Source organism: Heptranchias perlo, chromosome 21 (genome assembly GCF_035084215.1).
Source record: "Heptranchias perlo isolate sHepPer1 chromosome 21, sHepPer1.hap1, whole genome shotgun sequence".
In the NCBI taxonomy this organism is placed as follows: domain Eukaryota; kingdom Metazoa; phylum Chordata; class Chondrichthyes; order Hexanchiformes; family Hexanchidae; genus Heptranchias; species Heptranchias perlo.
Genome location: NC_090345.1, coordinates 37,619,907 through 37,647,631, shown reverse-complemented (window position 1 = coordinate 37,647,631; position 27,725 = coordinate 37,619,907). Strand labels below are relative to the sequence as shown.

At 41.5% G+C, this 27,725-nt stretch overlaps 1 protein-coding gene across 2 annotated transcripts in view; it reads right to left on the bottom strand.

Annotated features, from left to right (window-relative positions):
• Positions 1 to 27,725, bottom strand: part of LOC137340148 (pantothenate kinase 1) — an 83,338-nt gene that overhangs the window by 54,541 nt on the left and 1,072 nt on the right. Inside the window, exon 1 of one of the 2 annotated variants that reach the window (XM_068002490.1) lies at positions 26,951 to 27,187. The exons of the other annotated variant lie outside the window; for it this stretch is intronic. Within the exon in view, the coding sequence (XP_067858591.1) occupies positions 26,951 to 26,978 (28 nt within the window). The 5' untranslated portion in view covers positions 26,979 to 27,187. Of the gene's footprint in view, positions 1 to 26,950; positions 27,188 to 27,725 lie in introns of those variants that run through there. 2 annotated transcript variants of the gene reach the window in all.

Genomic DNA, 27,725 nt, shown 5'->3' with positions numbered 1-27,725 from the left:
CTCTCTAAGGTTCTGAGTATGTATTCAACTATAGTGAACTATAGATGAGAAGGAGAGATTTGAGATACTGGGAGTTTCCAATGGAGTAAGAGAAGGCCATGAGGTGATTCAATGGAGGTTTGTAAAATTATGAGGGGTTTTAATAGGGTGCATAGAAAAAGACAATTTCCTTTGATTGAAGGAATCAAGTGTGAGGTGAGGGTTTAGGAGAAATCTCTTCATATAGAGGATTGTTGGAACATGGGAGTTGTAGTTGAGGCAGAAACTGCAGCATCACTTAAGGGAAAATTGAATAAACATTTCAAGCAGTGAAAGTTGCAGGGTTATAGGGAAAGAATGGGGCAGTAATATTAGTTTTGAATTACTCTAGCAAAGAGCCAGCACAGACACAATAGACCCAAAGTTCTCTTTTTGTGTTGTAAATTTCAACAGTTCTATGGTTTCATAATCGGCATAAAACAAGTTATGTTGTATCACTAGGGCGTGAGCATAAAAAAAACTTTGCAACACTTTAATGTTGTTTCAAATACATGTGAGTTGGACTTGAGAAACATTTTGAATTTTATCTCTGGCTGCATGTTGATATATATGTAACTGAATTATACTTGTATCATGTCTACAAAATAGCAATAAAACAAATAAGAGCATGCTATGCAGTCCACTCCTTTCAATTCAAAGTTGCTTAATTAATTTTTTTATTTTGAGAGAAAACACCTCTTTCTATTTTACAAAAAATTGCTTAATTCAAACTGCTAAATAATTTTTTTTCAAATAAAAATGTACTTCTAACCAACAGTAGACTGTATTCTAACCCTTTACAGTTATTTCCATGGATGCAGTTTCACTGCAACTGTCCGCGTAAATTTCCAGATTTCCTTTGCAACATAATTTTTGGCATTGTTGTCAAGTCATATCACTTGCTCTACCAATTATTCATAAAATAATTCCAGTGCGAACAACAGTAACAAGACAATTGAACGTTTGAGCAGCCACAGCAAGTTAAAATGCTAAACTGAAGGGCAAAGTTACTGATTGAACTTTCAGTTGGCTACATTCATTAAAATATTACAAGCATTTCAAAGATGATTCTGCAATCCCACACTCTCTGTGGAGAGCCATGCTTGATAGGAGCATGGGGACTATTGTAGCCCTATCTCCATCCCATGCCCCTTCAAGCATTGGGAGAGCAAGAGTGCAAAATCACCCCTGTAATTTGTTACCCCTTATGCTTTATAGGTCCAATATAACATTGAAAATAGAATATATAACTACTGGTCCAATATAGCATAGAATATAGAACTACTAGCCCAATATAGCACAAAAATTATAGAATTTAGTGCTGGTGCAATGTAGAAAAGTAAAGGACAAAGGAATGTTGAGAAAATACTCTTCAACCAGACAGAATTATTCCACATCTCTCTCCCACCCCTCACCAATTGAAAAAAAAAGCATTGGTAAATAAGTTAATAGCAACAAACAAAAGATGCACTATACTATAAATCAGCTTCTGGGCAGGGAAATATGGAGTGATGGCAAGACTAATCAGAATCAGACTGTGATAAAATGGAAGACACTGGAATGACATTCAAAATACTTTATAATCATCACTTGTGAGTTATGAAAAGTAAGTCATTTACAAGATTAATTATATTCTGTATCCTACTCACACATCATGCCATGTCCAATATTCTTTGGCTGTTTCACACTTGCATATTTTAAATAAGTGCAAAATGGTGAACTTCAGAACTCAGAAAACAGCAGTGACTTCAACGTGTGATCAGGCTTCCGACTGAAAACCAGCCTCGCTCAGGGTGCCATTTAGCATCTGTCAAGTGTGGATCCCATCACATAATAGATTGCTGAAAGAAGTGGGCTTGTTTTTTAGTGGTCCTTTTTCCCTTGCTGGGAAAAGGATCTTGAGTTCAGTTGTATTGATGATAGGATTGTTCCTCAATTAAGCATAGCAGAATTTGCAACTTATCTTTTAAAGGTTTTCTTTTTAAAAACAGGGGATGCAAACATTTTAAATTGTTGATGGAATTTTCTTAATTTTATTTTTTCTTTAGAGTAAACTTGTTTCCTACAACTATATTTTAAAATACTGAATAAAAGATTATTTCATTAATATTGTATATTTTCTGTACTCTTGTAAAGATTTTAAAAATGTGAAAAAAATTCTGATTTATAGTCACTGTATATGTTCTTCCATTTCTGCAATTTTCATATTTTCTTCATTCATGCTCCAATGCAGCATACCTTATTTTCTCCAGTCTCTTCTCTTATCTATTATCTTCACTTCTGTTTCTTATTATTGGTAATGTTACTAGGTATTTTCCATTCTATACTTCATTGTGAAAATGTCCTATTTGGAAAATCTGTAAGATTGTGTAGTCGTGCAGTTTATTTGAGAGAAAAGCTCTTCATATCTCTCAGCGACGTCGCTAAGTGTTTCACATGTAATGAATTACTCTGAAGCGCAGCGACTTTCATGGGAGGCAAATTTGACATTCATTTAGCATGCCAGATTCCACAAAGAAACAATGAGACAAACAACTGGTTAATCTATTTTTGATGGGGTTGGTTGAAGGAGAAATGTTGCCCAGAAGAGCTCCCTGGTCTTCTTTGAATAGTATCATGGGATCTTTTACATCCACCTAAGCAGGCAATCAGGGCTTTGGTTTAATGTCTTTTCTGAAGAAAAGCACCTCCAACAATGCAAAAAATCACTCAGTAATGCACTGAAGAGTCGGCCTAGATTATGTGCTCAAGTCCTGTAGTGGGACTTGAACAGACAATCTTCTGATTCAGAGACAAGTGTACTACCAAGAACAAAATTTACCACAACTTTCTTTCACAGGAAAATTCACTTGGGGCACTTTGGTTATAAAATAGCTCAGTAATCATCTTAGTCTAGATGATTTCATTACTCATCCATTCCATATTCAAAGTCCAACTGCAAATGGATTCAGCCCAGCTAAGAGCGAAAAAGGGAATTAAATTTAGCACAGTTTAAAAATGGTCTGTGGAGTATTGTTCCAAAAATGCAGCATTGGAAGCCAATGGCAGAACGACTGTAAATAGTCCTGGAATGTCTGTAGGGGGTGGTGGTGTGTGTCAGCTTCGCCTCTGATTTCTGAGCGGTTCAAATCGCTCCTACTCCCTGGGTTCTAGACCTTGGACTTATTTGGGAGTTGTGACAAAGTGCAGCAGACAACCGGTTTTGGTGCAAGAAACTTTGACCTTTTTTCAAGAGAGAAAATACAACACAACAATCTTATCACTCTAATGAAATGGGGAACACTTCGGTACACACGAGGGAAATTACAGTAGAAAGATACCTCACCCCTCCGAATCGCACTGTACTAGCTAAGTTGGACTCTAAAGGGCCAGAGATAATGCTCACCAAATGAATCCTTGACAGTAATTCACCCAGAGGTAAGTCAGAAATAGATTGTAGAGTGGAAACTTTGCGGATCTTCGGTTTTCTCCCGAGTTGGTTTTCTTTGGTCGCGGTGGCCCAATATTACCCGGTTGGTTGGTGGTAATATTCGGTTGGTTGTTTCGTAAGGCTCTTGTTGCCGTGAGGTGTCTGATGGTCGCTGGGGCTGTTGCTCTGGTTTCTTCTTGTGTGTCGGCCTGCTTCTAAGCTGCTGACCTTCTCTCTGTTGCCCCCTCGCCTTGTTGTTCGCTGGAAGCTGCTCTTCCTTCCAGAGACAGGCAGAACAAGACAAGCAGCACACAAGCGCCAGCAAGAACGAGAGAGAGAGAGAGAGAGAGAGAGAGAGAGAGTTTCGAGTTTCCACTTCTATATCCCTCTCTTACAATGGTCTTCGACACTTTAAAAAAAAAACACTTCATGTCTGTTTAAACAGTTCTTACAAAGTCCTTAAGAATCTTTGATGGCTTTTTGATGGTCCCTCATCATGTTGCAAATTGCTTCTCCGGATGGGTCATTGTTAATTCCGATTTTTTTAGAGCTCGTCACACAAGGCTTCCTTTTGTATCCAATGTCCTAGGTGTTGATCGGTTTTGCTTTAAAACAAAGACATGGCCCCACCATGTCTGGAGCAGTTGCCTCTTTCAATGACAGTGAGTGTCGACCACCTGCTGTAGGTTTTGCATTAAAACAGAGACATGTGTGAAGCAGTAATTCTCCCACATTCTACTGTGTGTTGTTGATTTGTTTGGCGACCTCTCACCTATCCTTCCATCTTAGGATTTTGGTCAATGGCCAAAGTTTTCCATACCCAGGGAAAAGGTGAATTTCTTTAGGGTTTTTCTCTGAGTTTTGGGGGATCTGTGAATTTTCAGAATCTTACAGTCGTCAAACTGTAGTTAGTTAGAGCGGAGGGAGAGAGAGAGAAAACCACCTTATGGTCGTGGTGACTGCTTTCATATTTATTTATTAGGTTGCCATGCAATCTCTATCTGCCTCTCTTCAACTTCTGATTTGGGGCATTTTCTCTCTAGGTAGTAAAAGTGTGTGTACTGTTCCCAGATGTATTGATGTGCAACTCTGCAACAAACGGAATGCCTATCATGAGGATGTCCCTGTGCAACAAAAAGTTATTTGTTTGATTCTGATTGACTTAACTGAAATCTTGCTTAGCAACACACAGAGAAGGGCATGATAAAGCAGGCATAATCGTGTTTTGTCAAGTACAACTATCATTAGATACGTGGCCTGTTTTACTGACTGCTAGCATGTTTCAATGTCTTAATAAACTGTTTTTGCTCTTCTCAGCTGCATCATCACTTTATGTGAACATGGTAATGAATGAAAAGAGAGTCTGGTTGCCCTCAGAGAACCAGGCAATGGGATCCTTGTTATATAAATGATGCTTTTGGACTGTCTTTCTTACCCTAATTCTGACAATATGTAGTGTAAACCTACGTCTTACTAGTAGCCTGGCCAGAAATGGGGAAAAAAGTGACTGACCATCACTACTGAGGTGTTACAGCAAGAGTCCAAGAAATTTAGATTTCTCCCTAGTAGTCTTCTGGTTTCTTGCTGTGGGCCATTTAGACCCAGAGGCATAAAGCATCTCTGACCCATGAGAGGAAATATGTTTTACCCTTTGCCCCTTTTGGAGTTGACTATCCTTTGGAGGATGGCTTTTAGGTTCACTATCTTTAAAGATTCCAATACTTTTTTAACTTGTCCCCTAAAGAGGAGCTTTCCTGCAAGAGGAGGAAGCCATTAATACTTTTTGCCTGAAGATCATTAGAAAGATTTGAGATACACATGGCAGCAGTGTGTGACAGCAGCTCAGGCATATTAACACATCTTTGTCATTATTGAATAAACTATCATCACAGCTTAGCTGTTGTAGCAAAGACTGAATGTGAGCTACTTGTTAATGCTCATGTTTACCCAGTGTGACCAATATGGATCCTTACTCGTACTGTGGACTACCACAAGCATCTGATCATCTGGATTCTTCCTCAGGGGACATAATGGTTATTCCCATATTTCATTTATTTGTGGAATATCATTGAACAATCTCCAACAAGGGCTGCCTCAGTTGTCCTTGGAAGGATGAGGAAGACTGACTCAAAGCTAAATGTACAGTGAGGGGCAAAGCCAAAGAAAAACTATGGGAACAAGTCTCTCCAACAGGTTCAGGTTTAAGGCTTGACCTGAACCAGCAGGGTATCGAGTATGTGCACACCCAAAACTAATCATATTTAATTGTTCAGTTTATCAAAAAGGCATGCCTGGGTGGTTTTGAGGTACAAACATCACCCTCCACTCTCTTTCTGAATCAGAAGATCCGACTTAAGTGCTAATTTTACACAATCGTCATGGAGACTTCCAAGACCTCGAAGCAAACAACTTACACAATATGCAGCGAAGATGGCCAGGTTACTAAACATTGTCAAAACACCAAGCTAATATGATTTTTCTGAAAGTGAGATTCAAATCATTGTTTATATAGATTGCGTTGAAGCAACAATGTGAGATACCAAATATTAGTAACTGCTAACCTCAAGATCAATTCTACAATGAAGAAATATTGATTGAGAGAGTACAGTTGTCTTCATCTGAGAAAATTTTCTAGAGAAAAAGAAAGAACTTGCATTTATATAGCGCCTTTCACGACTTCAGGACATCCCATAGCACTTTACAGCCAATGAAGTACTTTTGACCTGTAGTCACTGTTGTAATGTAGGCAGCCAATTTGTGCACAGCAAGGTCCCACAAACAGCAATGTGATATTGACCAGATAATCTATTTTTTTTAAAAGTGATGTTGGTTGAGGGACACCAGGAAGAATTCTCCTGCTCTTCTTCGAAATAGTGCCAACGGACCTTTTACGCCCACCTGAGGGGGCAGACTGGGCCTCGGTTTAACGTCTCATCCGAAAGACGGCATCTCCAACTGTGCAGCAGTGTCAGCCTAGATTTTGTGCTCAAGTCTCTGGAGTAGGACGTGAACCCACAACCTTCTGTCGCAGAGGCTAGAGTGCTACCAACTGAGCCACAGCTGACACAATTTATGGTTAAACCACATGAGTAAATCAAAGTTGGTTTGATCTGTATGCTGGCAGATCTTATCTTCTGATCACAATGACTCTCCAGGACAAAAGCCATAGTCCAGAAAGAGCATAGGTTGCTGAGATAACAATGGAACAGGATCTTGATTGGGATCGGGTTGTATGTCCAGCAATCTGTTTGATTGCTAAGGTCATAAAACACCCAACAAAGTTAAACTCAGCAAGAATTAGACAATAAAAGCTTGTTTTTAACATGGTATAAAGAGGGATACAAAACTTCACTTCAGTTAAGAACTTTAGCTACCTTCAAGGCGAGGTGCCGTGAACAGCTTTGGCTGTGCAATCACTCACGATTCCTGGAAAGTTCTTTACATGAAAGTTTCTAGATGTAGGACTGCGTATACTGCTCTTTATGTAGTCTTAAGATAAATATTTTGAAACAATAATAAATGTATTTAATTGTCGGACATATTACTGTCTCTAGCTTTACGAATCTGTTGTGACAAAGGGCAAGAATCATCCCAATATGATAGAAGAAATCCAGGACAACTTCCCGAGATGCAGTATGAGAGCCTCCACAGTGCAAGCAGACAATGAACTTCAGAGTATGAGGTAGAAAAACAGACTGCTGGGTTTTGGAAAAATTCAATCCTTTCTTCCAATCACACAAGATGGTCTAAAACCTGTGCTGATATGGATCTTTCAGATAACCTTTCAAAAGCACCAAACTATGAAGTCCTCCTTTGTTAGGTGAAACTCACTGACTTACAATATCTGCACTTCTTTTCAGATGTGGGTTATAGACATCATTTTGAAAACTGTCTCCTGGTGACTGCAGATACATTGAGCAAAATCATCCTATCTTGAAAGGAGCAACCTCATGATAGAGCATGCAAAGTTTGAAATCCACTGAAGGCAGGCATCGAAGCACTTCAATACAAACAAAACAATAAAATGCTCTGGTGAAATATTACATTATATATAAACTTTGATCGAGTGAAGAAGAGGACAGCATTGAATTATAAAGCTTCAAAGACTGATATCAGCTAATACTAAAGCATTATTCTCATTGGGAGAGAAACCGCTGACATACTGAGAAACACTGCTGTGGAGAGGGTTTTCTGACAGCATGGGACTAAGGAATTAAAAATAAAGACACAGTGAAGCATAAAATTCCTGAAGGAAGCACTTGTTCAGTGATGTTTTTATAGCCAGCTGGACGATATGTTAATTCTCCATATAGCTTCAAGATAGATTGAGGAAGTAAGAATACCTACATTCTAGAGTTTTTCTCCTCCTTGGAATGAAAACTCCCTCCACATTCCAAAATCTTATTCAGCCCTCATCTTATTTGGCCCTCTGAACCGTATTTAGTTAATATTGTATTTATATTCTCTATTTTCTTCACTTGAACAGTCTTGAGAGCTCAAAAATGTCCAAACTACATGTAAAAGTTGGGGGGGGGCGGGGGGGGGGGGGTTGGGGGTGGAGACTCATATGACGACCATCCATGTGTTGTCAACATCAAAAAAACCTTAAAAAGGACATCAATTTTAATTTTTCCAAATTATATTTTGGGTTCAACTCCTGTGATAGATGGAAGGTTTTTTCATTTGAAGAACCCAACAAAGTATGCAATTTTACTTTCTTAGTCATATGACTAATTAACAGTTTAACAACATAACGAATAAGAAAAACAGATTGACCACCTTGTAGGGTCTGCACTCTTTGAACGATATGCATTCTCCACACACAGAAGTGAAAACCAAATGTAGTATTCAAGTGAAAGGGGGTTAGAGAGCGGGGAATAACTGGACCAGGGCATACAGGCGTAATTCAATCCCCATTTTAAAGTTGTGCATTTTATCGTTATTCTTGCATAATACTTTGACAGAATATGACACTTTGACAAAACATTTGGCAATTTGAGAGGCAGAGAAGTAGAGTTGGTTGTAGTACAGGAAATTACAATGGAAAAACTTGACACAGGAAGTGTGCACAGACATTAAGATTTATAATATTCTATAGATGGAGAAAGGCCTCCACCAAAACGGCAGAAACACGAAATTCAGTTGAATACATAGGAACAGGAGTAGGCCATTTAGCCCTCGAGCCTGTTCCGCCTTTCAATGATCTGTGACCTGACTCCATATACCTGTCTTAGCCCCATATCCCTTAATACCTTTGGTTAACAAAAAAAAATCTACCAATCTCAAAATTTAAAATTAACAACAGAGCTAGCATCAATTGCCGTTTGCGGAAGAGAGTTCCAAACTTCTACCACCCTTTGCATATAGAAGTGTTTCCTAACTTCATTCCTGAAAGTCCTGGCTCTAATTTTTAGGCTATGTCCCCTAATCCTAGAGTCCCCAACCAGCGGAAATAGTTTCTCTCCATCTGCCTTATCAGTTCCCCTTAATATCTTGATAACTTCGATCAAATCACCCCTTAATCTTCTAAATGCCAGGGAATACAACCCTAGTTTATGTAATCTCGCCTCGTAACTTAACCCTTGGAGTCCAGGTATCAATCTAGTAAATCTACACTGCACTCCCTCCAAGGCCAGTATATCCTTCCTAAGGCACGGTGCCCAGAACTGAACACAGTACTCCAGGTGTATAGCTGTAGCATAACTTCTATCCCCATGTATTCTAGTCCTCTAAATATAAAGGCCAGCATTCCATTAGCCTTTTTGATTGTTTTCTGTACCGGTTAGTGACATTTTAATGATCTATGTACTTGGACCCCTAAGTCTCTTTGGACATCCACTGTTTCGAGCTTTTTACCATTTAGAAAGTACTCTGATCTATCCTTTTTAGGTCCAAAGTGGATGACCTCACACTTGCCCATATTGAAAGCCACTCGTCACAATTTTGCCCATTCACTTAATCTATTAATATCTCTGTGATTTTATGCTTCCATCTACACTGCTTACAATGCTGCCCATCTTTGTGTTATTAGCAAACTTGGATATGTGGGCTCTCTGTCCTGTCTTCTAAGTCATTAATAAATAATAATTCACTTATAACCGATGTGGCAACTGCCAAGTTGAGGCAGCCTCGAGCTTGAATACAGTGGTTGTCTGCAAGGGCAACAGGTCTACTTCCAGACACCCTAAGATTCTTAATATTTCCTGAACCATTTCCAGATGGATGTTCTACTCGTGAAGGAAAATTCTAAGACAACAGAAGATCAGCAGGTGTGTACTGTACCCCAGCAAAGGTATTAATTCATGATTCAGGAACCAGTTGAACATTTGAATCATATCTTGATCGAGTGATCAGAAGTGAATCCCTCGTTGCTTGCTGATGTAGCAAACTGCCATACTGTCTGTGCTTACACATGGCAATCGTTGCTTAACTAAGGTCTGAAAATGCTTGAGGAGGTACTTTACTGCAATCCCTTCCTGGCAGTTGGAATGTTCAGTCAACCACCTGCCATGAGCCTAGGCTCACCGTAGGTGTGCATTACGCCCTAATAGAGATGCATCGGTTGCCATCAACTGCAGAGAAAGCTGTTGTAGGGCAGGGATGTTCAAATTACAACCTATGGGCCACATGGTACTCTGGGTCACAAAGCTCTCTCCTAACTATGCTTATATTTGTGTGAATGTGTGACCCTGAAAGTTTGGAGAGGCCTTTGAGTATTGCATTGGTGGAAAGATCCTAAATCAAAACATTAAGACTTTAGTATCAGCAACTTGAGATGGATGCATATTAATAGGACCATGAATTTAAACTTTATACTTGGCCCACGAGGCTCCATGGTACCCACTTCAGCAGTCCAGCAAGACAAAAGACGTGGACACCTCTGCAGAACATTGCTCGTTGTGATCACCATGTAGCCCCGGATTTCACATGGTTGTCACAAGAAAGTATTAGTCAATCCTTACCATCAAACTGAGAGGGGTTCTGTCGAGTGATCAATGACTGAACAATCTCAATTGAAACAATCTCAAATGGGCCAGTTTGAGCAACGACAAAGATGGTTGCTGCTATCAGGGCAAGTATCTAAGTATCAGTACATAACTGGGATCAATGAAGACAACTTACAATCATGTAGCGAAACATCTGAAAATGCTGCACAAAAGGCAATGACAGGGTAATGGACACCAAGCACTCTTCCAACCTGGCCTATTATGCCCTTTCTTACCTGTTCCACCATCAGTGGAAGAGTTTTCAACTATCAAGGCTTTGCACTCTAGAATACTCTACCAAAAACCTCTCCCACTTGCTAATTTCTCCTCACAACTTAAGTCCTAAAATGTATTCGCCACCCATAATTCTTCCCCTAACATCTGCCCACCGTTTGTTTTCACCCTGCCCTCCCCTCTTTGTGAAATGGCTTGGCACAGTTTGCTGCATTAAAGGCTGTTGTCGGTAGGATCTGGATATTCTATACAATGGAACTCAGGCGTACTAATCACTGCTTGCGGTAACCAATCTTATATAATGTTCAAAATTAACAAAACTACAACCCATCTGAAACTATGCTATTGCATCATTTATAGTGATCATTTTGGTGCCAGTTCCCCATTACTAAAGGACAATTGCCTCAGTTGTAACATTGTGAAGCTGCAGGAGTTAGCATATGGATGAATCGAGGGAGACTCAATGACTACACTGTTGGCATATGAATGGGTAACAAGTTATTCTGAGGATGACTCAATGACTATACTGTTGAGCAGTGCTGCCCAGCTGACTACACTGGCAATGAGAGTTTTTAAAAAAAAATTTTATTCATTCATTCATGGGATGTGGGCGTTGCTGGCATGGCCAGCATTTATTGCCCATCTCTAATTGCCCTTGAGAAGCTGGTGGTGAGGCACTTTCTTGAATCGCTGCAGTCCGTGTGGTGAAGGTTTTCCCACAGTGCTGTTAGGTAGGGAGTTCCAGGATTTTGACCCAGCGACAATGAAGGCGATATATTTCCAAGTCAGGATGGTGTGTGACTTGGAGGGAAAGTACAGGTGGTGTTGTGTCCATGTGCCTGCTGCTCTTGTCCTTCTAGATGGTAGAGGTCGTGGGTTCGGGAGGAGCTGTCGAAGAAGCATTGGCAAGTTGCTGCAGTGGACCTTGTAGATGGTACACACTGCAGCCACGGTGCGCCAATGGTGGAGTGAGAGAATGTTTAACATAGTTACACTACCTTGAATCTGAAGAAAAAGTACTGAAATAAAAGGGCAGCATTTCAAGTGAATTTATGTGGTCAACATCACGATAAGCAGTTAATCAGCTGTTCGGTCTCTCCTCGCAATGCATTGCTAAAAGTTTTAATGCTTTTATTTATCCCTGCCATTTATTTTGAATCCAAATCTGGCATTCTTAGTGGAACTGGACTCACCAATACTTCAAATAGCCAAACAAGTACAGTAAACACTGGGAATTTCCTACTCTAAAGGGGTCATTTGCAGTGCATAGTTACAGGTGAAATAAGCAACTGGATTCAACTGCAGTTCAAAATAATTCAACTGGCCACATAAAAACAAGGAATAAATTGCCATAATTGCAAATTCTAAATTTTAGAAATAGATTTCTATTCTTAGTACTGTTTTCTGTATAGCAGTATTCATTGCTAACGCACTGAGGCCTGTATAAATAACTGGTAGTTCGCCACATAAATAACACGGTGACTAGAGTGTTTCCACCATTGGCAAGTGCCGTTATCAAAGAGAAGAGAAACAATTCCTCAGTTGAAGTGTAAGCTTCAAATTGGTTACATCAATCGCTAGGTACTGAGAGGAAGTTAAGTACTTAAACTATCAACATGTCAAATAATGTTACCAAAAATCCGTTTCCTTGGAGATTCTGCTAAGGAAACTGTAATCACAGTCGAAAAGAATATACAGCTTTTCTTAGAGATAATGGCCCAGAATTTCCTGGAGACTTTCGCTGCTGCGTTCGTTTACCAGTGCAAAAGTCCCCAGGAAGTTATAGGGTTAGCGAATTGCTCCATTATTCACGGTGCGCCACAACTTCCTGAAACTTTTGAGCTGCTCCGTGAAAAGTTGATCGTAGCTCCCCGCTAGCCCCCGCCCCCCCCCCCCCCCCAACAAGTCAAGTCAATGTCGGTCGCGAATTTCCTGTATTTACGCTAGTTATCTCATCGCAGCCAATTAAACTGAAAAATAGTATATTTAAATTCATGAGCTCAAATCAATGCTCAAAGTAAAATAAAATTTCTGCTCTTTCTTGATATATTTAATTCACAACCAAAACCCATCAGAATACTTCTTCGTCACTGGGAGTTAGGTTTAGTGTATATTGTATGCACAGTGTAGGGCATTGATGAAAGTTGAGAGTGGAGGAGGAATTCGTTTAGGCTTGTTTTCGGGCCCACCATGGTCCGAAATTGGGACCATGGGCCTGCTCTGAATAAACCCAGAGAGCTGACCACAGTAGAAACAAGAATCATATTACCTTAAGGAACACTGAAAAAAAAGAGCTGCATTTCAAGCAAAGCAGTGTCAAATCTTGTGTGCCCATGTGACCAAACTAGGCAAATATTGGAAGTGAACTCTTCAGCAACACAACAATGCTGCTTTTCAAAATGCTACTGCTCAAAGTCTAAATGCAACTGTTACATTACAATGTAGCAACCTTTTAGGCAATAAAAAAACAATTATCCAGTCCTGTGCCCATCTCCCAAGAAAAGCTGAGGGATTGTAGTTGAAGCCCTCAGTTCTGATTTCTTTTAAACTTATACAACAAGGTAATGAAATTAAACACAGCTGCAGACAGATTAGTCAGCTTGTAGCATTTCTGACTTAAAGTAAATCGATTATTGATTATTTGCATCAGATGTCTTCACAGCATACTATTAGCTACAGATTTATATAATGTCAGCTAAATGTACACCAATTCCTTTGGCTACAATGCTTCCACGCACACCTTTATTTATTCAATGCTACTGGGTCAGAACAGCTTACATTTATCAACTCTGAGTTTGCTATTTGCTGTAATTTAGTACTTTACATAAATCTAAAACAACATACTCCAGACAGCCACAAAATGTACTCATCAGGGCAGCTAAAACACTTGAGAGGAACAAAGTTCCATTAATTGGCAGTCTTACCACCTTTGAGAAAAACAAAAACAGATTGTACAAAAAAAAACTCAAAGCTCCTTGGCACAGCCCTTGACATTTATCGATTTTAGCAAAAGCTTGTTGCCTGCATCTTGTGATTTGGAAGCCGAGTTGACAAAAGATGACCTGACTGAAACACTAACATGAGCAGGGGGACAGCTGGTAATTCGGTGAGAGGTCAATTTATCTTGCAACACATTTGATCCAAACAGAGCTGTATGCATTTAGTATCGACTGCTGCACAGTGCATAAGCAATACTTCAACTATGGGTACTGTGCAAACAGCAGACTTCGCTAGGTCACTTAAAAAGGTAAATGTTCTAGATGTGAAGCAGCGTGGACAGGTCATTATTTCAAAAGAGCACTGAACTTTGATCTATCTGAACCAGCAACTGAGGATCTGTAAATATCAGGAATGAAGCCTTTAAAATGAGGTTTAAAAAAAAGTGTGCAAAAAAATGAATAAATATTTGTAGATGGCCACAGATCATCATGCACATTGACCAGGAGAGTTACAACTGTGCAGTCAAACTTGTACTATGATCTGATTTTTGTTAAAAAAAACAAAAGTGACGATACAAAAACTTTTTGTTAGTTATATTAGTTATCAGTTGTTTATCAGCAAGTTTACTGTGAAGCTCCTGAATGCAAATCCACAGTGGTGAACCTACTTTAGAATAAAACTGAACATCACATCAGTGGGGGAGAGGTAGGGGTGGAAGTGGGTGATGCTTCAGAGGTCGAACAACAACAACTTGCATTTATATAGCGCCTTTAACATAGTAAAGTGTCCCAAGGCACTTCACAGGAGCAATTATCAAACAAAATTTGACACCAAGCCATATAAGGAGATATTAGGACAGGTGACCAAAAGCTTGTTCAAAGAGGTAGGCTTTAAGGGGCATCTTAAAGGAGGAGAGAGAGGTAGTGAGGCGGAGAGATTTAGGGAGGGAATTCCAGAGTTTAGGGCCCAGGCAGATGAAGGCACGGCCACCAAATGTGGAGCAATGAAAATCGGGGATGCGCAAGAGGCCAGAATTGCAGGAGCGCAGAGATCTCCAGGAGTGTAGGGCTGGAGGAGGTTACAGAGATAGGGAGGGGTTTGGAAGGAAGCTCAGCTGGAGATCAAGCAATGCTCCAAAGATCGACATCTATGTACTTAGCCGACAGCAGTTTCCACAAACAGACCATGTCCTACAATCAGAAATCTGTATGTTCCACTTTAGTTCCTGCAGAGGCATTGCTGGATCTGGTTCTAGGGAATGAGGTGGGCCAAGTGGAGCAAGTGGCAGCGGGGGGAACATTTAGGGAACAGCGATCATGGTATCATAAGGTTTAGATTAGTTATGGAAAAAGACAAGGAGCAATCTAGAGTAAAAATACTTAATTGGAGGAGAGCCAATTTCATTGGGATGAGAACGGATCTGGCCTGGGTAAATTGGAATCAAAGATTGGCAGGCAAAACTGTAATTGAACAATGGGCAGCCTTTAAAGAGGAGATGGTTCAGGTACAGTCTAGATACGTTCCCACGAGGGAGAAAGGCAGGGCAACTAACGCCAGAGCTCCCTGGATGATGAAAGAGGTAAGAGAGTAAGATGAAGCAGAAAAAGAGAGGCATATGACAAATGTCAGGTTGATAATACAAGTGAGAACCAGGTTGAATATAGAAAGTTCAGAGGGGATGTGAAAAAGGAAATAAGAGGGACAAAGAAAGAGTATGAGAATAGACTGGCAGCTAACATAAAAGGAAATCCAAAAGTCTCTATAGGCATATAAACAGTAAACGGTATTAAGAGCAGGGGTGGGACGGATTAGGGATCAAAAAGGAGATCTACACATGGAGGCAGAGGTACTAAATGAGTACTTTCAATCTGTCTTTACCAAGGAAGAAGGTGCTGCCAAAGCCACAGTAAAAGAGGTAGTTGAAATAGTGGATGGGCTAAAAATTGATAAAGAGGAAGTACTGGGAAGGCTAGTTGTACTTAAAGTAAATAAGTCACCTGGTCCGGATGGGATGCATCCTAGGTTGCTGAGGGAAGTAAGGGGGGAAATTGTGGGGTACTGGCCATAATCTTCCAATCATCCTTAGATACAGGGGTGGTGCCAGAGGACTGGAGAATTGCAAATGTTACACTCTTGTTCAAAAAAGGGTGTAAAGAAAAACCTGGCAACTACAGGCCAGTCAGTTTAACCTCGGTGGTGGGGAAACTTTTGAAAACAATAATCTGAGACAAAGTTAATAGTCACTTGGACAAGTGCGGATTAATTAAGGAAAGCCAGCACAGATTTGTTAAAGGCAAATCATGTTTAACTAACTTGAGTGAGTTTTTTGATGAGGTAACAGAGAGGGTCGATGACTGTGGAGTCTCATTCCTTCAGCTTTTAATTATTGGAGATTTAAAAAAATACGTGTTTTTAACTTTTTCTTTGTCTCTTTTACTTCTCACTCTTCATCCAGTCTTTCTTTCCCTCTCTTTATTTTGCTTTCTGTACCTGATTTGACATTGAATTCACTATTCTAACTTACACTTCCTGATTCAGACTGCATTGTTCATTAACAATTCTTCAATCTGATTGTTTAAGGAGATACAGAGGTCCTTGCACTGTTTGGATCTCTAACTTCCAGCGCAAAAGCTCATGGAAAGTCTATAGGGAAGGGCAAGTCTAACGAACGGTGGGTGCCGTTCATTCGCCGCTCAAAACAAAATCTGGCCTTTGCAACAATGTTCTTAGTATTCTTCGTTGTTACTTTATTTTTTTTTAAAAAGTGCTTTGTTATAACTTCTGTTCCCAGAGTATTTGTTATCTTTTTGTACTCTGGCTGTTGTTCTCTTCTGTTCTGATTCTTATCTTTAGATTACTATTATTTCAGCAATTACTATTATGTGTCAGCTACATTATGTAACTTAGGTCCTGGAGTGGGGCTTGAACTCACAACCTTCTGACTCAAAGGCAAGAGTACTACCAGTGTGCTGAGGCTGACAAATGGATGGAGTGGCCATCTTTGTTAAATGCAGCAGGGAGGCCAAGGAAGACGAGGAGGTACAGTGCGCTAGTATTTTATGCCTGACCAGAGCAGTCTTAGTCCTGTCCAGGGTGGAAAATGAATTGAAGGCATCCAAATAGGGAGTGATGGGATAGGTGGGCACAGAGCTGGGCGGCAACGATATAGTTGAGCTCTTTATCTCCAATTCTTGACATTGTTTATAGGGGGATAATAGGAGAATATAGAGGGATTGGATGGTATTTTTGAGGAAGCGAATTATGATGGCAATCTTGAAGGTTAGTGGGGGGGGGGGGGGGGGGGGGAGATGCAGATTGATAAGAGGGAGCCATTGACTATCAGTGAGAATTGCGCTGAGGAGGTTTAGTTGTGATGAATTGGGCCAGGTGGGGTTTGATGGCACAGGAGCTGGGTGTCATTGAGAAGGTGAGCTTAGTGAATGCCGTGGAGGAACAATGAAGAGCTGTAGAGTGATATGGGGTCAGAATGGGGGGAGGGGGGGATGTGGGTTGTAGCAGGAGCCAGCTGAAACATCCAAGTGGATGGTCTTGATTTTTGAGATGAAGAAATCCATGAACACCTCACGTTCGGTGCTGGAAATGAAGATGTGGTGGAGAAGCAGAAGAATGGAGTATCCTCTGGAAGAGGAACCTGGGCTCATTCTTACTCTTTTGGATAGTCCTAAAGTAATGGGAGTACTTGGACTAGAGGAGGTGAACAACCAGGCCAAATGTGCCCTGGGTGCACTCGAGCCAGCAGATCTCTGCTTCAAAGGAGATGAGAATTGGATTGATGGGGATGGGAGACACTGGGGGACAAGGAGGGAATGAGAACATCGAAGGCAGAGGTAAGGGAGCTGTTGAGTGACCGAATTTAGTAGATGTGTTGAGGCAGGTGGAGGACCAGAGAGGAATTTTGGAGTTTGAGAGGTTGTTGAACAGGGAGCTGGGAAATAGTTCCATTCAGGGGCAAAAGTAGGCAGGATGATGTGGCTGTTGTCAGTGATGGCTTTGTTGAAAATAGAATCCGCTGAGATGGCATGACCTTGCAAGAGGATGAGATGGTGGGTGGGGGAGATTATGAGGATCAGTGAGAACAGGATTGAGGAGAAATAAGAGGAGAGGAGAATTTAGTTGACCGTCTGAATTCTCATCCTTGAGAATTTTCTCAGTGCAGAGGTTGCATGAGGAGAGGAGGGAGAAAGAAGAGGCTAGGATGTTGCCAGGGACTTGGGAGGATGATAGACGAGAAGTACTTTGAAGGAAAAGGGGAATGGTTGGTACAAGGTGAGATGCTTAAAAGAAAAGATGTACCAGAGGAGTAAGAAGATGGATCAAGATGGGGCCAAGCTGCATCATTGCCATGATGTTTAGGGCAGGCATATGATGGAATGTCTACCTGGTTGGGTCATCTTCAGTCAGGATGAAGGAGTGACCATCTGTGATCCAAGTTTCGGTAAGGTCCAGGATGGCGATGGTTAAAAAACAAGGATAAAAGCCAGTTGACTATTCTCTTTACTTTACAGGTTGCTAGCCTTCATTCCTGAGGAAAACCAGTTTAGTTAGCTTCCTCCTTCAAAGGAATGAAGTAGATAAAAGCAGGATCTATCTGCAGATTCCTTAGCCCATGGTGAATTCTGAAGTCCTTTCAGGAAAAAGAGTTGTGTGAGCAAATTTTATCTGAAACTCCTTACATGAAGGCTATGGTTTGAGACAACGTTTTGTTGTCAATGAGAGCGAGAACCATGAGCTTGCCATACACAATTTTAGTTCTTAGGACTTTGTCTTCACAAGAGACCAGATTGGCATGAAATCAAATTGCAAGAGAAAGGGTGTTGAGAGCTCTGAAAGAAAGGACTTGCATTTATAGAACGCCTTTCATGGCCTCAAGACGTTCCAAAGTGCTTTATAGTCAATTAAGTACTTCTGAAGTGTAGTCACTGTTGTAATGTAAGAAACGTTACAGCCAATTTGCACCCAGCAAGATCCCACAAACAGCACTGAGCTAATGACCTGATAATCTGTTTTTAAGTACTCCTGAGGGATAAATATTAGCCAGGATACCGGGTAGAAATCCCCTGCTCTACTTTGAAATAGTGCCACAGGATCTTTTACGTCCACCTGAGAGGGCAGACAAGGACTCGGTTTAACATCTCATCCAGTACTCCCTCAGTACTGCACTGGAGTGTCAGCCTAGATTTTGTGCTCAAGTATCTGGGCTTGAACCCACAACCTTCTGACTCTGAGGCAAGGGTGCTACCAACTGAGCCATGGCTGGCATCTATTCATTCTTGGGATATGGGCATCGCTGGCAAGGCCAGCATTTATTGCCCATCCCTAATTGCCCTTGAGAAGGTGGTGAGGAGCCGCCTTCTTGAACCGCTGCAGTCCATGTGGTGAAGGTTCTCCCACAGTGCTGTTAGGAAGGGAGTTCCAGGATTTTGACCCAGCAACGATGAAGGAATGGCAATATATTTCCAAGTCGGGATGGTGTGTGACTTGGAGGGGAACGTGCAGATGGTGTTGTTCCCACGTGCCTGCTGCCCTTGTCCTTCTAGGTGGTAGAGGTCACGGGTTTGGGAGGTGCTGTCGAAACAGCCTTGGCGAGTTGCTGCAGTGCATCCTGTGGATGGTACACACTGCAGCCACCGTGCACCGGTGGTGAAGGGAGTGAATGTTTAGGGTGGTGGATGGGGTGCCAATCAAGCAGGCTGCTTTGTCCTGGATGGTGTCAAGCTTCTTGAGTGTTGTTGGAGCTGCACTCATCCAGGCAAGTGGAGAGTATTCCATCACACTCCTGACTTGTGCCTTGTAGATGGTGGAAAAGCTTTGGGGAGTCAGGAGGTGAGTCACTCGCCGCAGAATACCCAGCCTCTGACCTGCTCTTGTAGCCACAGTATTTATGTGGCTGGTCCAGTTAAGTTTCTGGTCAGTGGTGACCCCCAGGATGTTGATGGAGGGGGAGTTGGCGATGGTAATGCTGCTGAATGTCAAGGGGAGGCGGTTAGATGCTTACTTGTTGGATAAGGTCTGATACTAGTGATTTCATTGGTGATGTATAAATATGGAGATCAGGGAAGCATGTAGCAAGAACTAAGCAGTTATAATGGGAGATTTTAATTTTCACATAGACTGAATGAAGCTGCACAGCTCAAGTAGCGAAAGCAACAAATTTCTAGAATGTATGCAGGATAGGAACATGCCACTCTAGATTTAGTGACAAATTTGCTAACACTCCTGTGAAGCGTCTTGGACTGTTTTACTATGTTAAAAGCGCTATATTAACATAAGTTATTGTTGTTGAGTAACGATCCAGAATTAATCTGACGGTAAGGGAACATTTTGAAAATAGTGACCATAGTTTGATTGAATTTAATATTAGGTTTGAGAGGGAGAAGGGAGAGTCACAAATCAAGGTTTTAAATTTAAGTAAGGCAAACTTCAAAGGGATGAGAAATAAATTGACCACAATAAACTGGGCTGACTGTTAATGGGTAAGGCTACAGACAAAAAGTTGGAAGTAGTCAAAGAAATATTTGATACAATACAAAACCAATACATACCCCTAAATGGCAAAAGCTCCACTTGTGTAGATAAGCAGCCATGGTCAACAAATGAGACAAGGGACAGTATCAAACTAAAAGAAAAGGCAATTCACACAAATGCAAGGAAAAGTGGAAGTCCAGCAGACTGGGAGAGCTTTAAAAAGCAACAAAGGGATACAAAGAAAGTAATGAGGTGCAAAAAGGAATATGAAAAAAGGGATATTAAAGCAAAACGCTGAAGTTTTTATAAATATATTAAGACAAAGAGAGTGGTAAACAGGAATGGGGGCCAATAAAGATGCAGGTGAGACAATAATGGACAATAAGGAAATGGCAGACTTGTTAAATTAATACTTTGTATCCGTCTTCACAGTAGAGCAAAAGGACAAAATACCAGCGGTACAAGGGAACCTAAAAATAAGTCAAAGGGAGAAACGTATTGGATTTAATACATTTTTTAAATTGGTAATGGAGAAAATAATGGGACTTAAGATTGATAAATCTCCAGCACCTAATGATTTCCACCCCATGGTATTAAAATAAGGAAGGAAATTGCAGATACATTAGTCATAATTTTCCAAAGCTCTCTAGATTTGGGAATTGTTTAAGAAGGAAGGGAGAAACCAAGAAACTACAGACCCATTAGTTTAACATAATTTGTGAGGAAGTTACTGGAATCTATTAGGACAGAGCAACTGAGCACTTCGACAAGTATGAGCTGATCAAAGAGAGTCAGCATGGATACGTGAGAGGTAGGTCCTATCCGACTAAACCACTTGAATTTTTTGAGGAGAGCGCTAACATTGTGGATAAGGGAGTGTCTATGGATGTTGTCTATACAGACTTCCACTTGGCATTTGATTAGAAAAAATGAAAGCACAGGGAATTGGAAGTAACCTTGTGAAATGGGTTGGTAGATTTTACTAGATTGATTTCTAGGATGAGAGGGTTGTCCGATGAGGAGAGATTGAGTAGAATGGGCCTATACTTTCTGGAGTTTAGAAGAATAAGAGGTGATCTCATTGAAACATATAAGATTCTGAGGAGGCTTGATAGGGTAAATGCTGAGAGGTTGTTTCCCCTGGCTGGCGAATCTAGAACTAGGGGGCATAGTTTCAGGATAAGGGGTCAGCCGTTAAGACTGGGATGAGGATGAATTTCTTCACTCAGAAGGTTGTGAATCTTTGGAATTCTCTACCCAGAGGGCTGTGGATGCTCAGTCATTGAGTATATTCAAGGCTGAGGTAGGTAGATTTTTGGACTCTAGGGGAATGAAGGCATCTGGGGATCGGGCGAGAAAGTGGAGTTGAGGTTGAAGATCAGCCATGATTTTATTGAATGGCTGAGCAGGCTCGAGGGGCCATTTGGCCTACTCCTGCTCCTATTTCTTACGTTCTTATGTAATTGGTTGAGAGGTAGGAGACAGAAAGTAGGGATAAAAAGAATGTACTCTGATTGGCAGGATATGACAAATGGTGCTCCCTAGGGACCTGTACTGGGGCCGCAGCTTTTCACCATATATATCAATGATTTGGATGACGGTATGAAGAGCTGTATATCCAAGTTTGCAGATAATACTAAATTAGGAGGCACAGTAAGTTGTGCAAATGGAAGCAGGGAGTTACAAGAGGAAATAGGCAGATTAAGTGAGTGGGCTAAATTGTGGCAGATGGAGCTCAAATGTGGGTAAGTATGAGGTAATCCTCTTTGGATCCAAGAAACAAACATTGGGATATTTTCTTAATGGTGAGAAACTAGGAACTGTGGAAGAGCAAAGTGATTTGGGTGTCCATATACACTATTCACTAAAAGCTAGTCCACACGTACAAAATGTAACTGAAAAGGTAAATGGAGTACCGGCCTTTATCTCAAGGGGGCTGGAATACGTTATGCTTCAGTTGAACAAACCCTTGGTCAGAACCAATCTGGAATACTGCATTCAGAGCAGGTCAGAGTCTGGGTATTCTGTGGCGAGTGACTCACCTCCTGACTCCCCAAAGCCTTTCCACCATCTACAAGGCACAAGTCAGGAGTGTGATGGAATACTCTCCACTTGCCTGGATGAGTGCAGCTCCAACAACACTCAAGAAGCTCGACACCATCCAGGACAAAGCAGCCCGCTTAATTGGCACCCCATCCACCACCTTAAACATTCACTCCCTTCACCACCGGCACACAGTGGCTGCAGTGTGTACCATCCACAGGATGCACTGCAGCAACTCGCCAAGGCTTCTTCGACAGCACCTCCCAAACCCGTGACCTCTACCACCTAGAAGGACAAGGGCAGCAGGCACGTGGGAACAACACCACCTGCACGTTCCCCTCCAAGTCACTCACCATCCCGACTTGGAAATATATCACTGTTCCTTCATCGTCGCAGAGTCAAAATCCTGGAACTCCCTTCCTAACAGCACTGTGGGAGAACCTTCACCACATGGACTGCAGCGGTTCAAGAAGGCGGCTCACTCCCACCTTCTCAAGGGCAATTAAGGACGGGCAATAAATGCCGGCCTTGCCAGCGATGCCCACATCCCATGAACGAATAAAAAAAAATTCAGTGATGGACACCGTATGTCAGGAAGGTTATATTGGCCTTGGAGGGGGTACAGCGCAGATTCACTATAATGATACTGGGGTTTGGCTTGTATTCCCTTGAGTTTAGAAGGTTGAGGGGAGATCTAATTGTGGTCTTTAAAATGATAAAGGGATTCGACAGGGTAGATACAGAGAAACGATTTGAGTGAGATCAATAGATTTTGTTAGTTAAAGGTATCATGGAAATATAGAGCAACAGCGAGTAAATGGAGTTAAGGTACAAATCAGCCATGATCTAATAGAATGGCAAATCAGACTCAAGAGGCTGAATGACTTACACCTGTTCTAGGTTTCACCTCTAATTTTTTAGCATAATGCATCCCCTTTACATTGCGGATTTATGATCATTTGGCCTAGGAGGGATATTGGACCAATTCATATTAGGATAATACTATTCAGTTCACAAGAGGTTAAATCAGTAACTCACAGCTTCTGGGAATGCGGATTAGATTCAGACCAAGCATCTGACCAGAATGGTTCGTACCACATTCCGCGTCAGCTTGAGAAAACGGAGCCTCGTTAAGACATTCCAATAAACATTCATGCACAACATGTTAGAATGGCTTCATTCACGTGACCTCATCGGGGAGCTGGCGGCTAGAAGCCCACATCTAGGAGGGTAGTAGCAAGTTTAATTGACTGCTTGAATGGCCACTCCCCATACACAGAGAATGGGGGCGGGGAGGGTCAGTGGTCAAGCCATTGGCTTCCCACCCAGCTAAGCAAGGATATCTACAGAAATATGATATGGAAGAGATGGGAGGGGAGGGGCAAGAACCCTCATGTTTAGTGTTAATTTCAGAGAAATTATTTGAAGAAGAGTTATGAGCAGCATCATCACATAGGTTAAAATTCACTGTAAATATTATTCTGTTTATTTATGTATTATATGTAAAATAAATCAGCCGGCTGGTTTATAATTGGCGGTGCCTCATTAGGGTGTTCATTAGTCTGCCTTCCAGAAAATTGTGGGAGCATGTGCGAGATGATGATATGGAGTTCACATAACATGGTGTTTCATTATTACAACCCCTGGTTCGTGCTGTCATACGGCTGGATACTAAACAGTAAAAGTAGATTCCTGGTTGTAAGGACTTGAAACAGAGGAAGGGTCAGGGTCATGAGGAGATACAGCAGGCAGTGGGATTAGTTTTTGATTGATCTGGCAAAGAGCTGTTAAAGACACCGTTGCTTGAATGGCCTCCTTCTGTACTGTGAATTTCTGTGGTTTCTTAATGGTCACAGAAAATAAACCACTGACTTGCAAACTCGTTGTTGCTGTAGGCACAAGTGAGTGATACCAGCTGTGGCTCTGTTGTAACACTCTCGCCTGAGTCAGTAGGTTGTGGTTCACCACCAACTTCTCAAGGGCAATTAGGGATGGCCAATAAATGCTGGCCTTGCCAGCAACGCCCACATCCCATGAACAAATAAAAATAAATCCCACTCCAGAGATTTGACCACAAAATCTAATACTGAGGAATTGCTGCACTGTCAGAAGTGCCGTCTTTTGGATGAGACATTAAACCAAGGCCCTGCCTGCCTTCTCAGGTGGACATAAAAGATCCCACGGCAATATTTCGAAGAGCAGGGGCGTTCTCCCCGGTGCCCTGGCCAATATTTATCCCTCAGCCAACATCGCTAAATAAAACAGATGATCTGGTCACTATCACATTGCTGTTTGTATGAACTTGCTGTGTATAAAATTGCTGGCACGTTTCCTACATTACAACAGTGACTACATTTCACAAGTACTTAATTGGCCCTCAAGCGCTTTGGGACATCCTGAGGTCGTGAAAGGTGCAAGTCTTTCTTTATTTTCATGATGCGAGTGATTTAATTTTCATAAGCCATCGGTCATTGATTTGTTTCCCCTTTATACCAATTAGATTTTTAAAAAGTACATTTGTTTTTACCCATCTATTCATTTCTGCCTTACACGTATGCACAAATTTAGTAAGATGACAAAAATTGGTGCAAGAAAGATAAAAACAGTAAAGACAAAAGTCTTTCATTTAAAAAAAGTGTTTTAACAGAAAGGATACATGTACAGAATGGGCACTTTAAAAAAAAATTAAAATACTTATTTGAAGGGCATTTTGTGAAGTTCTCATGGTGACATAAATCACTTATTATATCAATCATGTGTGACATAATTCTGAGTAGTTTAAAAAAGCCAGGATATTCTAAAGACTGCTGAGCATTAATGGTCTGACTTCCAAATTTTTTTGTTTGTATGTAGTGTGTGTGTGACTATACATACAGACACCATTATAGCTATTTCACTTGCCACTGTATTGATGAGCAAGGGCACAATCTTACATAATGACAGGTATATTTGATTTTGTGTAGTTAAATAATCTGGTGCTGGATGTGTAAATCAAGCAGCACTGATTTCAGGGCAGGAAGCTAGCAAAACCATTAACTTAGCACTCCGCCTTCTGGCCGGTTTACACAAACAAGCTGAAAAATGAAACAAACAAACAACCTTGACTTGGTTAGGGCTGGGACTCTTTATATGACGCTGGGTAGTCTTAAAAAAAATGAAGCTTTACAGGTGGGTCCAGGACACCTGGCCTGGAAGTTGGAGGAGTCAAAGAAGGCCGGGGGGGGGGGGGAAATGGATTCCCAGCCTTGACAAAGGCAAAAACAAACAGTCTTAAGCCACTGTGTAAGGTGATGATTGGTTAAGGCCAGAGGTGGGACACTAGTTGTTTTTGCCCTGGAATATGGAAGATAGTGGGGAAGGCTGATCCTTTTTCCTTAAAGAAACAAAGAACTCGAAGCACCGTTGGACACCTCACCTTTTTGGAAGACTCCAATAGGGCAAGGGCCCACATCAATAGCTAACCCTGGGACCACCCCTGCACTGATATCAGGCTGTAGGAGACGTAGCAGGAGTACTGTAACTTTGATGAACGATCCGGATCAATAGAAGTGGCTCCAGGCGCAGCAGGACTGAGGACTGAGTCCAAGAGGTCACCCCAGGTGGGGTAGAAAACGTGTGAATCGACGAAGATACCCCAGGTGGGGTGGAGAGCACGCTTTCTTCAAGACTCCTGGACAGACATGACTCTACCCAGTGCAGGACGGGTGATATGATCTCTTGCTCTGTATTGTAAACCACTGCCCCAACACTCCGTGTGTTAGGCCTTTTGTGAATTTCAATAAAGCACCTTTATAACCACATTGGAGTCAGTCAATTACCGGTAACAGAGTAAAATCTCACAATTATTCTTACATATCGCATCTAACTCCTCCTGTAACTCTTGAGCTGCCTCCTCTAATATCATGTACAAATTTGATCAATTCGTATTGGTGTAAATTACATAGAGAATTACACAGAATTTGCAGCACGGAAACAGGCCAATCAGTCCAACAGGTCTATGCCAGTGTTTATGCTCTACAGGAGTTTCCTGCCACCTTACTTCATCTCACCCTATCACCATATCCTTCTATTCCTTTACACATGAGGGAGAAAGAAGTTTCTCCTGAATTCCTTATTGGATTTATTAGCGATCAACTTATATTTATGGTCCCTAGTTTTGGACTCCACAAGTGAAAACATCTTCTCGACATCTACCCTATCAAACTCCTTCATAATTTTAAAAGACAGTAATGGCCCCGACGCCAATCCCTGGAGCACTCCACGCAGTGCTTCCCCATCCCCACCTCATCCCGACATAAGTCCTGGAACAAATACCCAATTGTTTTCTACCATTCAGCCAAATTCTTATCCATACCCAAGATTTACGCTGAATCCCCAAAGCTTTGAGTTTAACCAATAAACTTGTGTGTGTAACTTTGTCAAATGCCTTCCGGAGGTTTAGGTGAAACACATCATAGGGCTTACACTTGGCATGTCACTGCCTCAAAGAAATCAAGGTGGTGGGTCAGGCATGATCCTCTCCTTCTGAGTCCGTTATTGTACAGATAACCTTTAGATTTACTCCTGATAATCCATTCCACTGTTTTTGCGCAGCCATAGTTAAGGCAAGTGATTTGGCATGACACAACACATTGCATGACAAATCCTGTTAACGTCAACATTTACTGCCTGAGTGTCATAATTTTGCACAAATGTCTCCTGGAGGCAATGAAAATAGAAGTTTTTGGGCAATAATAAACCACCTGCTATAACATATCACTTATCCAGGTTATGGTTATTACTACAATTCAGTAGTATTAAAAATTTATATCATTGCAATAAGCATGTTACTTACATGGCTTTTTAGCTCCTTTCAGCTTCATTACAATTCCAAGTGTTATCAGGCACAAAACCTTATGTCACTCTACCAAATCTTTTGAAAAAAGGTCTCAAAACAGCAGATGTGCTGCAAGATGAGTTCAGCTCAAAGGTGGAAACTGAATGAGTAAAAAAATATGCATTCTGCATCTACAAATATAAAGACCAGAAAACTTGTTTTTGCACTTTCGTAGGAATCATGTTACCTCTCCCTTGGTGTCAGTGGGGTGTACTTTACGTGAAGTTGTTTTATTGGCCATCCCGGGCGGCTCACTAAGTCACCAGTGATCACTAACAACGAACCAGAACCTCCTGAGAAAGCGCCACCCAATCAGGCAAAACAACGCCGCAGGCAGACCCGGCGTTCAAGGATCGCAGCAATAACACAGCGACCTCATTCACCGCGGAGGGGACCATGGCAATGAACACAAGCACTGGCACACACACAAAAATAGCGACAGCCACAAACGGTGTATCGCAACTAAAGATTAGATTACGATCAGTAAATATCCACAGGATTTTTCGAACTGTTTTTATAATGTAGGTTGATATAGCTACTGCTGTAATGTTAGATTGAGTGATGGTAAAGTGATTAACTCAAGCACTCATCTCACGCCGCAGCCTCGCACATTACACATCTGTACAGCTACACATCTGCGCCCAGTCCCCATCTCACGCTGCACACAACCGTACAGCTACACACATCTGCACTTAGTCCCTATCTCACGCTGCACACATCTGCACCCAGTCCC